We start from the raw sequence: 12,145 nt of genomic DNA on the forward strand, positions 1-12,145 counted from the left end.
AGATTTTTATTTATTTTATGTTAAATTAGCTGATTGTTATTGTAGCTTGAATGAATGAACTTATCCTAGCTAATTAGCCAGTGAGCTACTGTTGAATGCTCGGATCCACCTTAAATAGATTACGCGTTAGAGGCGTTAGAACGGGAATTTTACGTTAAGCGACTATTTATTATCTATTTTTACGCGTTCAAAGAGAGTTAATCAATAATTATGATCAGTGTTTAATTAGTTCAAGCTTATTTGCATGTGTAAAACGACACGTTTCACTTGATTAGTCAGCTTATTCGTGAGGAACCGCCGCGCCATTTAAGGTGGACCGGAGAAATCCAGACCCGGGGCGGAGAAGAGGAGGCTAACTTTAGCCTCACTGGGAGGAAAGGGTTAGCAGTACTACAGTCTTAACGGAAGCCAGTACTGGTCTGCTGCTGCCCTCGGAAGTGAACAGCAAAAAGAGAAACAACAAGGACAGGGTTCTAGAATAACTACAGTGCCTGTTTAGCTCAGTGTGCGACATCTGCAGAACCCGAATGCTGTTGTAGAACCGTGCTAGACCGTAAGTGGGTTTTGCTTTCTTCAGACGCCCCTCGAGAGCCGCCGGAGCTCCCTCTGCACCGCGGCTAGCGCTTAGCCCGCTGACCACCGCAAGCGCTGTGTCCTGAAACTGACAGATGTTTGGAGACGGTTTCCCTCATATTCTCACCATTTCTGCACAGATATTCATGCCTGTACATTAATAGAGCTGAGTTAAGTCTTAAAACCGGTCTTTAAAGTCAGCAGCAGCGTTCTGCAAGCGTGCTAGATCAGTCGGTGCTTAGCGTGGTTCTAGATCCTTGCAGGAACCTGAATTCTCAGGCAGGTTGGGTAGTAATGTAAATGGAGCATTTTATGGGTTTCTTGAGATGTAGGTTCTTATAAGTTGTATAATATTGGTTCTATAAGAAGCCTAATGTGGGCGAACACCCGAGCTGTAAATATAGCGAGCTATAGTGCTCATAGATTAAAGGGCCTGTGCAGCCCGTATAGATTAAAGGGGCCATACCCAAAATGTTTGCAGTATTTTAATGTTTTGTTTCTCAACCACGTTTATCCACCCTTTTTTTCCTAACATTTGCATGGGTTTATGTACCAAAAAAAACAAAAAACAATCCCATAATCTTCACATAGTCTTAACGGGTAGCTGGTAAAGTCTAATACATTTACATTTACATTTATGGCTTTTAGCTGATGCTCTTATCCAGAGCGACTTACAAGGTTACTCGTATTACAGAGGTGGGCCAATGTAGTGTTAGGAGTCTTGCCCAGGGACTCTTATTGGTGTAGCACAGCATAGTCACCCAGACCAGGAATCGAACCCCAGTCTCCCACATGGTGTTGTTGTAACGCAATGGTAGGTGGTGGTGTTATCTGTTGCGCCACACCATAGAAATAGAAATAGAAGACATGGTGGTACTGTTGGTACTGGTTTTTACTGGTGACATCACAACGACAGTACATAGGCTTATATTATTATAAATAGGCTTGGTTTCATAGCAGTAACCTCCAGAAAGAAGTTCTGAGACCATCAGCATCAGGATGAGTATCTAGAATGAGGTTGTAATACAAACATCTGGACTACATCAAAGAAAAATGGTGATACTCTGGCCTGAGAGTCCCTTCAAACATCATATCTGCCCTTAAAAGTGTGCAGCCTGCCCCTGGCTGCCTGGACTGACCGTTATATCTGTGTTCCTCTGTCCGCAGGTTTTTTTTTTTATGGCGCAGTGGTTTCAAAACCTTCCTGCTGACAGACGTGTAGCGACTGTCCGGGTGAATAATGTAACTCGCTGATGTGTTGCCGTGCTCTCCTGAGCCTGACCTGTCCCTCGATCCTCCTCTTGAAGTTCGGTGGAGCCCTTTCCAGGTAATGACGGGTCCCTGAGCCTCGTCGGACTCAGCAGGAACGTTTTCGTTTTCGAGAAGGACGTCCGGGATGGCTGGACAGTGGGACCCAGTGGATACAAGCACTGGGATTTCTGAAGGTGATGTCCCAGGGAATAACCAAGCATGTGAAGACACCGACTATGGGTCCCTTTCCTCCCATTCCTTCCTTAGCCAGTCCCAGAAGAAGGAAAGCGACAGCCAGGCCTCTGAGGAGGTGCTGGACGATCTCAGCTGTGTTCAGCAAGAAGACTCTGGTTATATGGAAGCAGCGGAGGAGAAGGTGGACGAGAGTGGATACACAAGAACGAACGGCCGGATGGATCAGCTGGAGGAAGACGAGAACGGTGTGTTTAATGAAATCGATGGCGAGCGAGGATGCAGGAACGGAGCGGGAAAGGACCCCAAGTTCAACGGTGAGTCTGGATCTCGGAGTTCTGCGTCAGGGAAGAAAGGGAAGGCCAGAAAAGGTGGCTCGGGACCAGGCTCGGGACCAGGCTCGGGACCGGGTGAGCCGTGTTCGTCGTGGACGTCACCGTCATCGTTTTCCTACAAATCCTGCCTGTCGTCGTCTGGAGCAGGCAGGCACAAACAGGTGCGGCGACGGAACCACCACCATCACAACCAGGGCCGCCTGAGAAGGCAGACCGGCTTCCAGCTGATGGCGACGTTCCGGGATTTCCTAGCGGAGTCGGTCAGCCCTTGGAGTATATCCTGCATCCACATGGTGGTGGACCTCATTGTGTCTTTGACCCACCGCTGTGGGGTCGCCGTAGAATCAGGAGCAGTTGCACTTTACGAATTCGGCTCGCTCGTGCTCTTCAAGGTCACGGATGTCGCTGCCATGAAACAGGATTTCAGACGGATTGTGGACTGGACCTGGAGTTCGGGGGCATCTCTTGTGGTTTGGGGTAGCAAGGCCACAAGCTTCGCCTGGCGAGCTGCTGTGACTGGTTTTGGTCTCCTGAGTTTGGCGGTGTTCTTGGGTGCCCGGCTGATGAAGAGCGTCCTGGAAAGGCTGGGTGGAGAACGAGGAAAGCGATGGTGGCTTGCTCTTCAGAACAGTTGGGTGTGGAGGAAAGGGGCCACGCTGATGGGAAGGATTCGAGGATGGTTCTCTAAACGCAGCTCCAGAGACGAGACGCCAAATCCAGAGTCTCCCTACAGGGACAGATGCCAGCCTGGTCAGGAGCTTGAGAGACTGCTGGCGCTGGCACAGGTACTGATCCGTGTGTTCTTAGTAGGGATTCTCTGATGGGGGAGTTTGGGGGTCTGATTAAGGCTAATATAGTAATGTACATACAGTGGGGTCTGAGTGCCCTAGAGGACTTGAGTAAACGCTTCACTCAGCATGTGTCAGCAGAAATTCAGAAATTGTAAATATGAATTTGAGGATTTCTCCATATTTGGTGGCATGCAGTTGAGCTGCATGGACTCCACGGGTTTTTAAAAGCCTCTGATGATCAGATCAGATCCACCTGAAAGCCGTCTGAACATCAGCTTCAACTGAAGAGATCAGACTTCCCAATATGAAAAATATGCAAAATTCCTAACGTTAGTATTGATTTCCAGATTTGAGTGCTTTCAGTTTTCCAATGTAGTCTCAGACAACCTCATAACTGCCTACCAACCACTTGTACAGCATAGCAACCACCTATCGATACTATAGCAAATCAGCAACGCCCTTGCAACAGCATTTCCACCTCATATCAAGCACCAGTGATACCATAGCACCTGCTTAGCAGCACCACAGCAACCACTGCATAATGGCATAACCTCAGCATAACACCCTTGCAACCACTCTGGGGCTTCTTGTGCTGTTCTTGTGTGAGGTGTAAAGGCAGGCTGTGAGAAATCGGGGGTGATTGCAGGGTTTTCACGTCTGTAGCAGGACGTTCATGTTTCTCAGGTTGTTGTTAATCTAAAATCAGTTTGATTTGGACAGCAGGTTGTGCTGTTGTCTTGAACACGGGTCCCTGTGTCAGTGGCAGCGTACGCTGTTTACGGTGACGCTGTGTGAAAAGAAGAAGGAAATGTTGCGCTTATTACATATAATATGAAAATGGCATATTTTATAAAGACCCTGAGAGAAATCACCCTAAAGACAAGACGTGGTTTCGGCTGAAAAAGCTGTTTAACAAAATAACTTGGTTCTAGATCAGGTCCAAAATGTTCTGGAGTTTCTTCTGAATGGAACAATTTATATTAATTGTTATTATTTTGCCATTTTTCTGCATAATGTGAACCTGGCTTTATGTTGTATTAGAATTTCATGAAGAATGGACTAATAGAAATGCTCCAAACTGACTAATTAACGAATTAAATATGTTTACATTGACTTCCATAGAAAGCTGCTAAGGTTTTTATTTTTCCCTCCTCCTGTAAAGTAGATCCATGCTTTCATTTAGGAGAAATGAAATAAAGGCATGTTCTGTTGCAGGTCCCTGAAGATGAGCTGGACCCGTTTAATGTCTTGGGTGTAAACACCAGTGCCACGGAGTCTGAGCTTAAGCGGGCCTATAGACAGCTGGCTGTACAGGTGAACTTGGTGCCCATCATAGGGGCTTTCTATAAGTGCACTGACCCTTTAAATATATTTGGATCCAGTTTCACCATTAATTAAACACTTGGCACTCTGATAGTGTAAATGAAGCGTGAAGCCTTCAGTGGATGTGTGTTTCTGGCGTTTAGGTCCATCCAGACAAGAACAAGCACCCGCGCGCTGGCGAGGCTTTCAAAGTCCTTCGAGCAGCCTGGGACATCGTCAGTAACCCCGAGACGAGACGGGAGTATGAACTGTGAGTGTTCCGTGTTTTACACCAAACACATTTTTATTTTGAATAGAGTTTTGAGGTCAGTGTGAGGTTTAATGTTGGACGATATTAAAGAACGCTGTGGTGTAAAGTCATTACGCTATGGACAAAAGTTTTAGGACACCTGCCGTCCAAGGCATTAAAAAAAAAAGAAAAGCTAATCCAGCTTTTGTTGGAGTAACTGTCTCTACAGTCCAGAGAGGAAGGCTTACTACAAGATTTTGGATGATGATGATCACCACTCCACCTCATCATCCCCAACTCATTCTAAAAGTACTGGATGGAGCTCTTCCACTGCTCCACAGCTCAATGCTGGTGTGCTTTATACCTCTCTACTAGCCCACACCTGGCGTTAGGCAGCATGGTGCCAGTAGACTCATCAGTGTTGATCTGCTCCAGAGAGTCCTATTCTATTGGCAGTACTTCTTCTCTACAGGGACTAGACAAGCTGTGTGTGTGCATTTGCACATCTGTGTCAGCAATGACAATAGGTGCAACTTAAAGTAGCTGATGCATTCATTAGAAGGGGTGTCCACAAACTTTTGGACATATAGTGCATGTTTGACAGCTATAATAATCGGTTTATAGAAATTCTTAGAAAGCAGTGCATGTCCCCGTTCCTGTTCACCCACTCAGAAAGCGAATGGCTGCGACGGAGCTTTCCCGATCCATGAACGAGTTCCTGACGAAGCTGCAGGATGACCTGAAGGAAGCCATGAACACCATGATGTGCACCAAATGTGAGGGCAAGCACAAGTACGTACTGCAGGGCCATGCTGTCTCAGGTGATGCTAACACACCTGTGGGTGAAGATGTGTGACGTTGGTGTTTCTGTTCGTCTCTGTTCTGAACCGAAGGCGCTTTGAGATGGACCGGGAGCCGCATGAAGCTCGGTTCTGCGCCGAGTGCAATAAACGGCACAGTGCCGAGGAGGGAGACCTATGGGCGGAGTCCAGCATGCTAGGCCTGCGGATCACCTACTTCGCCTTCATGGACGGCAAAGTCTATGACATTACTGGTATTAAATTTAATAAGTTTTTGCATGACATTATAGTTATTTTAAGGTTCTGCTGCTTATGTTTCTTAAACAATCGCTTCATAGTGACGTGTATTGATCTTTGATTCCGTGCAGAGTGGGCCGGTTGCCAGCGGATAGGGATCTCTCCGGACACACATCGCGTGCCCTATCATATCTCTTTTGGCTCCAAAAGTAACGCTGGCACCAATCGCCACAGGTAACAGCCTTTTTTGTGTGGTTCCTTCGTGATGCAACCAAAAGCAAAACAAAAGCTAAAGCTGGGTCTGATGCGAACTCTCCATTCCACCTTAAATAATGCCTCAGCAGCAGTTATTTAAGGTGGAACAAAAAGTTTGTGGAATATGAAAGCTTTAGCTTTGTGGTAGCTCAAATTAGGGCTGGGCGATATGATAAAAATATGATAAAAATACTTTTTTTTTATTTTTTCACAATACACAATATTTATCACGATACATGTAAATCACCCTAGCAACAGGTCCTTATTAACTACTCTTCTGTACTGAATACAGTGATTTCATCTAATTAAACCAGTCTAATCACACTGTTAGTAATGAAACCTGCAGCTGATCAGTGTTTATTAAGCACTAACAGTCTCCTCCATATGCTTAGGAAAGTTTATCGTTATCACAATAACAAAGCTTATCACGATACGATAAAATATCGTCATATTGCCCAGCTCTAGCTCGGAGCCTCACTGCGGACGTGTCGCAGCAACAGCGGTCTTTCAGAAGAGGAGGAGTTTTACCAGCTCTGCCAAAACCTACACAGTTTGGTTGCAGCTGAGCAACACCAGATATTTTATTATATTACCTCCATGTGTGAGGATCTAACGTTCCTCCCATCACGTCTTTACTCCTGAATTCCGCCTGGTTAGAAACCAGACTATGGTGGAAATGAACCAGGCTCCTTTCTTTGGTTCTAAACCATCTCTGAACAACGTGTCCAGAACCGAGAATGAGGCTAATGCTAATGCTCACACACTAAGTGATCAGACTGCAGAGCTGAATGGTCAGGTGGGTCAGTCAGACTGGGCGGTAAAGCATTAGACACTATAGAATTTAGACAGTTGCTCCAAAACGAAGAAGATCAGATTAGATTTTAGTCTGATTTTAGAAACTGGTGCTAAAATTTTACACCAACGCCAAGATCGGATCAGTATCAGTGGGGTGCGCAAACGTTGATTGGTCCTGGTGCCTTAAGTCAGATGTGTTTTTGGTGATGACGTGGCTGAAAAGTCAGTAGTTATCAGTGTTATTGCCAGTATTATTGGCCGTCCCACATATCAGGCGAGGTATGCATGCGTCAGTCATCCGTTTGGTGTATTCTCCCTCTCTCAGATCCCCATCAGATCATCCACCAGGCGCAGGCTCCCCTGCAGACCTACAGGACTTCTTCAGCCGTATCTTCCAGGGGGGTGCTCCCGGTGATGCCTCCGCCAACGGTGGGTTCTTCCCCTCGGGAACGCCTCCACATCACCCCTCGGGAGCTGGTTCAGGACCTGGTGGAATGTTTGCAGGACCCCCTCCCCAACCAGGTTTCTTTAACCCTGGAGGACAACGAGGAGACCCTAGTGAATGTTGGACTGAGGGAGGAAAGCCCCCTCGCCGGCGGAAGAAGCCACGCAAGCCTTTCCAGCGCTGAGCAGTGCCATAGGGCGCTCCGACGACCATGCAGGAGGAAGACAGACTGCAGCAGAGCGCTGCCACGGTCTGGCCTGACGGACTTGTGCTGAGGGCACGAGGACGATTATGGGTTGACCTCGGAAGAATGTTTCAGTGTTGGTGTGTCGAATCTTCTCAATGCCAACGGGACTCGGCTGAAAAACTCTCTGCTCTGTTTGAGGGGGTTGGCAAAAGGAAAAAGATCTACAATTGTAGCCTTTTGGGGGGTAAATTCAAGTCCTTTCTTTTTTTTTTTTAATTTCTATTTGTGTCTGACGACACAGCTCATTATTTTGTGTGTTTTCTTTTGTCATGCACAATTAGACTGCGCCGATGACGTTCATGATGACGGCATGGTTTTTTCTTGAAGTTTCTCGAAGCATTTTGGCCATTCTTTTCTATCGTTTTTGCATCAGTGTTTTCCGATTCTCCTGCCTACCACGAATACACCTCAGGGATGACTACGGTGCGGCCACAGTCGGTCTGAAGAAGCCGAGAGAAGCTAATGGTGTAAGAGTCAGATCAGCAGTTGAAATAGCCACTGTATTTCTACAGGAGTACAATAATGGCGCTCCACAGCCTTCTGAGGGTGGTCAGGAGGAACGCTACTCTGTTATTACTCTGCTCGAACCCACAGCAGTTCACTTCTGTTTACACTTGAATGACGTTTGAATTGCTTTGTAGTTTGGATTTTCTTTGTGATCATCTTTAACGAGTAGATCTGCCGCCAGTCCTCTGCCGTCTCTGCTAGCTAGCTGCTCAGTAGCTGATCTGTTTGGGTCGTGCACTCAAATTTAAAAAATGATGAGCAGCGCAACCGGTGTTTCACAATTCTTGCGTAATTAGGAGGTTGAGATGTGGACAGAGTCGCATGTGGTCGTTCAGAGTTTGGTGTGAAGTTGTGGCTCACTGTAGAGAAGCTTACCGACAGTGATTTCTTTACAGTGGTGCTGAATGGAAGCATTTTGTTCACTATCCACACCCACCAGCGATCCTACACGTAGGGGTGGGTGATGTGATAAAAATATTTTATCATGATACTCTTTCATACTTTTTCATAATTACAATACACTAATATATATATATATAATACTAATATTAATACTCTCCCGTACTGAGTACAATACAAACCAGGCAAGTGCAGCTGATCTGTGTTCTTAAAGCACTGACGATATCCTCAATATGCTCAGAAATGCGTATCGAGTATCACGATAACTCAATTTATCATGATATGATTAAAATATCGGCATAATGGGATATAGTAAATAAAAATTATAGTAAAAAATCCAAATAAATACGTTTTTCTTTTTTTTTTTCTTACGTTTTTTTTTTTACATTTTTCTTTTCTTCAGGGACTATTTTGCTGCGCACGCCCTGCCTGTATCCCTCCGCCATGAACCGGCTTTCCAAATACTTTTTAGTACCTTTTAAACCGAAATCTTAAAATCTCAAAACTCAGTTATGGAGAATAGTCATAACTATTTGATCTAATAACGTAAGGCGTGGAATTTTTAGACGTCTGGACGTTCACCACCACTGTAAACGGTTCTGCCTTGTTCATGTCTTAACTGAGAAATGTGAAACGTCGATAGTTCTCTATTATTAACGGACTTTGTTTATTATTGAACACTGATTTATTGATCTGTTCGAATCTAGTTGACCCTGTATTTAGGAGACCCCAGACAGTCTGCTTCCTGGAAAGCGTTCTTGCACGGCCGTCGTAAGCCAACACGTAACACATATAACAGCAACAGCAACAGACGGCCGCGGTCTTAATATACTGTGATGCTTTTTCTCAAGCTCTTCTTCTAGCGGCTGTTTGGTCCACGATTGATCACCTTCCTACGCTGAGGAGGAGGGGCCTCGTTCTCCTCAGCCTCGCTGCGGTGCCACTGCGTCGCCACTCCTTCACGGCAGAATGTGAAGTATCGTCTGTCTGGCAGATGTTTCTTAGAATTACGTCCACGCTGAAGAAGAGGTAGCTGGCATGCAAAATGAAGTAGCCTAGACATGCATAAGAGCTGTGCTAGAAACGCTGCGGGGGGTCTGACCGTGTGTTTGATGTAGAGGGAGAGAAATGTGCAATTCATTTTGTTTGTCGATTATTTTGCTGTTTTATTCTTTGGGTTTAATGTTGACTGTGTGTGTAAAAGAATGGCTAGGTTATATGACTAGATTTTTGCCATGTTAAATTTATTAAATTCAGCTTTATATTTGCTTGATTGAAGCCTGGTCGAGTTGTATCCAGCTGTACGGACTCGATTATTATTTCTATTATTATTAATTTGTTTTGTTTTTTTTGAGCTTGATCACTTTAGTATCAACATTATCGACAGTGTTTGTGAAGCAGTTTTACAAGGACCATGTTCACCTCCACTACGGTTCACGGTTCGACACATTGGATAGCAGTGTGGAGCGCTCTCCACAGGACCGTGTCTAGCACTCTAGATGAAGGCAGTGTGTATCGGGACGACCATCCCAGAAGAAAATGCTGTTCAGTGAATTTAAATGTGTATGCAAAAAAAAAAAAAAAAAAAAGAATTATGACTAAAATCTTAGACAATCATTATTACCGATGGTGCAGGACACTGATATCCATCCTCTGACCTCCCCCAACCACCCCCCCCCCTCAAAAAAAAAACACCCCCTCCGTAAATCAGTGGCTATTTTCTGTTTTTCTTTTCATATTAAAGTTGATTTCCAGAAGCGCTCCTAGTTTTAAGTGTTTTTGTGATCAGCAGAGTTCTTGATCATGTTCATAAACTCACCGATATAATAATTCACAATTGAACAAAAGTATTGGGACAGCTGCTTGTTCATCGTTTCTTCTGAAATCAAGGGTATTAAAAAGAGCTGATCCTGCTTCTGTTGGAGTAACTGTCTCTACTGTCCAGAGAAGAAGACTTTCTACTAGATTTGGGAGCATCTGCTGTGAGGATTTGATTGCATATAAAATTAGTGAGGTCAGGATGCTGGAAGATGATGATCTCCAACTCATCCCGACAAAAGTACTGGATGGAGCTCCTCCACCATCATCATTCCAGAGAACACAGTTCCTCCACTGCTCCTCAATGCTGGGGGGCTTTATACCCCTCTACTAGCCCACGCCTGGCATTAGGCAGCATGGTACCAAGCAACCTAAAGTAATATTAATAAGAAGGCGTGTCCACAAATAATTGGACATATGGGTTTTTTGTCTTTAACTCTTAAACTAGAGACTTTTTATGTTGCAGATTAACACACACACACACTTGTATGCAAAAGTTTTGGCACCCCGGGTAAAAGACGTGGATCAGCCACCATTGATTTTTAATACGCAATTATGGGATTTAACATTTTGGGGTAAAAATAAAAAGTAATTTTTCTCAGTTTGTGATGCTAAACCTTTTGCACACAACTGTGTGTCTTTTCCACGTTTCTTCCACCTGCACCTGAAACATGATCGGGCCTGCTGGATTAAAAGCTGACTGGACTTCACCTTATGAACCCCAAACAGTGAGGAACCCACTGTAACCATATGAATTTATACATTTACGAGTCCGATATCCAACAATCCTTTAATCCAGCATTACAGACTAATCTGGTGTTTACTGTAAATCAGAACCTTTATGGGGTTCTAATCTCCTTTTCCGCTCGTTTGTCTTTGGCAGCACTTCTTACAGTTTCTTCAGCGGAGTGGAAATGGAGGAGAGTTGTCTCTTTGAGAGGACTTTCGCCATAAAAGGCTCTCTCTCTTTCCCTCTGATGTGCAGCTCTAGCCTTTCTCCTGCAGCACTCGTGACTCTGGCCTTTCAAAGAACTAAGGCTAGGGATCAATATCAAATTTCTGGTCGATCCTCATTCATTTAAAGACAATATAGTCTGATGCAACTTTATCATCATCTGCAACGATCTGGGGCAAAACACAAGTCCTAATAGTAAACTTGGGGGTCGTGAGTTCGAATCCCGAGCCATGCCGCTTTGCCATCAGCAGCCGGAGTCAGAGAGGGCACAGCTGGCCGTGCTCTCTCCGGGTGGGTAGATCACGCACTTTCCTTCATTGCTCTTAAGCGATGTTGGTCGGCACAGGGGTCTGTTAGCTGGTGGGGTGGAGCTGGGGACCCGGCGCTTTCCTCAGAGCGCGTCGGCCGCCTGGTGATGCCGCATGGATCACATTAATGAGCTAATCACTTGATGTTGGGCGGTGTTGTGACACATCCTATCCCCCCTTGGGGTCATCTTACAGAAGGACTGTTCAGGACCCAATACGTTAGCCAGCCGATGTAGCTAGCATGCTACTAGTTAGCCAGTCCAGCTGATCCTGTTTCAACTGTATTAGCTAGCATGCTACTGGTTTTATGTTTACCAAACAGATAAAAACTTCCGTAATGATCAGTAAATATGGTGATGCTGCACTGATGGCAGTTAGAGAAGAGGCGGTGGCTGACCACACATGTATCAGGAGTGCCGGGAGCATTGCTGGTTCTCGGGGGAGATACGAACGTGTGGCTTGACTGTCAGAACCAAGCTGGGAGAAAAATTGGACAAACAAATTTAGAGATAATTGTAAATTAGTAAAGTAAAATGACTGAATACTTAAATTATGGCACATTTTGTAAAGTTGTTTTTTCTGTTAAATTCTGAAAATAACTTAAATAAAGTTCTATAATAAATATCTATGTAATTTCAGCAGAGGTGCCCAAGCTTATATAAATATATTTGATTGGTTAGTGTAA

At 45.0% G+C, this 12,145-nt stretch overlaps 1 protein-coding gene across 2 annotated transcripts in view; it reads left to right on the forward strand.

Annotated features, from left to right (window-relative positions):
- The window catches only part of dnajc14 (DnaJ (Hsp40) homolog, subfamily C, member 14), a 21,789-nt gene extending 11,649 nt beyond the window's left edge, over positions 1-10,140 (forward strand). The window contains exons 1-8 of one of the 2 annotated variants that reach the window (XM_072666440.1): positions 445-553; positions 1,741-3,136; positions 4,358-4,456; positions 4,609-4,715; positions 5,367-5,486; positions 5,588-5,748; positions 5,863-5,965; positions 7,107-10,140. In XM_072666440.1, coding sequence (XP_072522541.1) covers positions 1,970-3,136; positions 4,358-4,456; positions 4,609-4,715; positions 5,367-5,486; positions 5,588-5,748; positions 5,863-5,965; positions 7,107-7,410 — 2,061 coding nt within the window. In that variant the 5' untranslated portion in view covers positions 445-553; positions 1,741-1,969 and the 3' untranslated portion in view covers positions 7,411-10,140. Of the gene's footprint in view, positions 1-444; positions 554-1,740; positions 3,137-4,357; positions 4,457-4,608; positions 4,716-5,366; positions 5,487-5,587; positions 5,749-5,862; positions 5,966-7,106 lie in introns of those variants that run through there. The other variant, XM_072666439.1, reaches the window with a different exon arrangement.
- The last annotated feature ends 2,005 nt before the right edge of the window (positions 10,141-12,145 follow it).

This window comes from Salminus brasiliensis, chromosome 21 (genome assembly GCF_030463535.1).
Source record: "Salminus brasiliensis chromosome 21, fSalBra1.hap2, whole genome shotgun sequence".
In the NCBI taxonomy this organism is placed as follows: domain Eukaryota; kingdom Metazoa; phylum Chordata; class Actinopteri; order Characiformes; family Bryconidae; genus Salminus; species Salminus brasiliensis.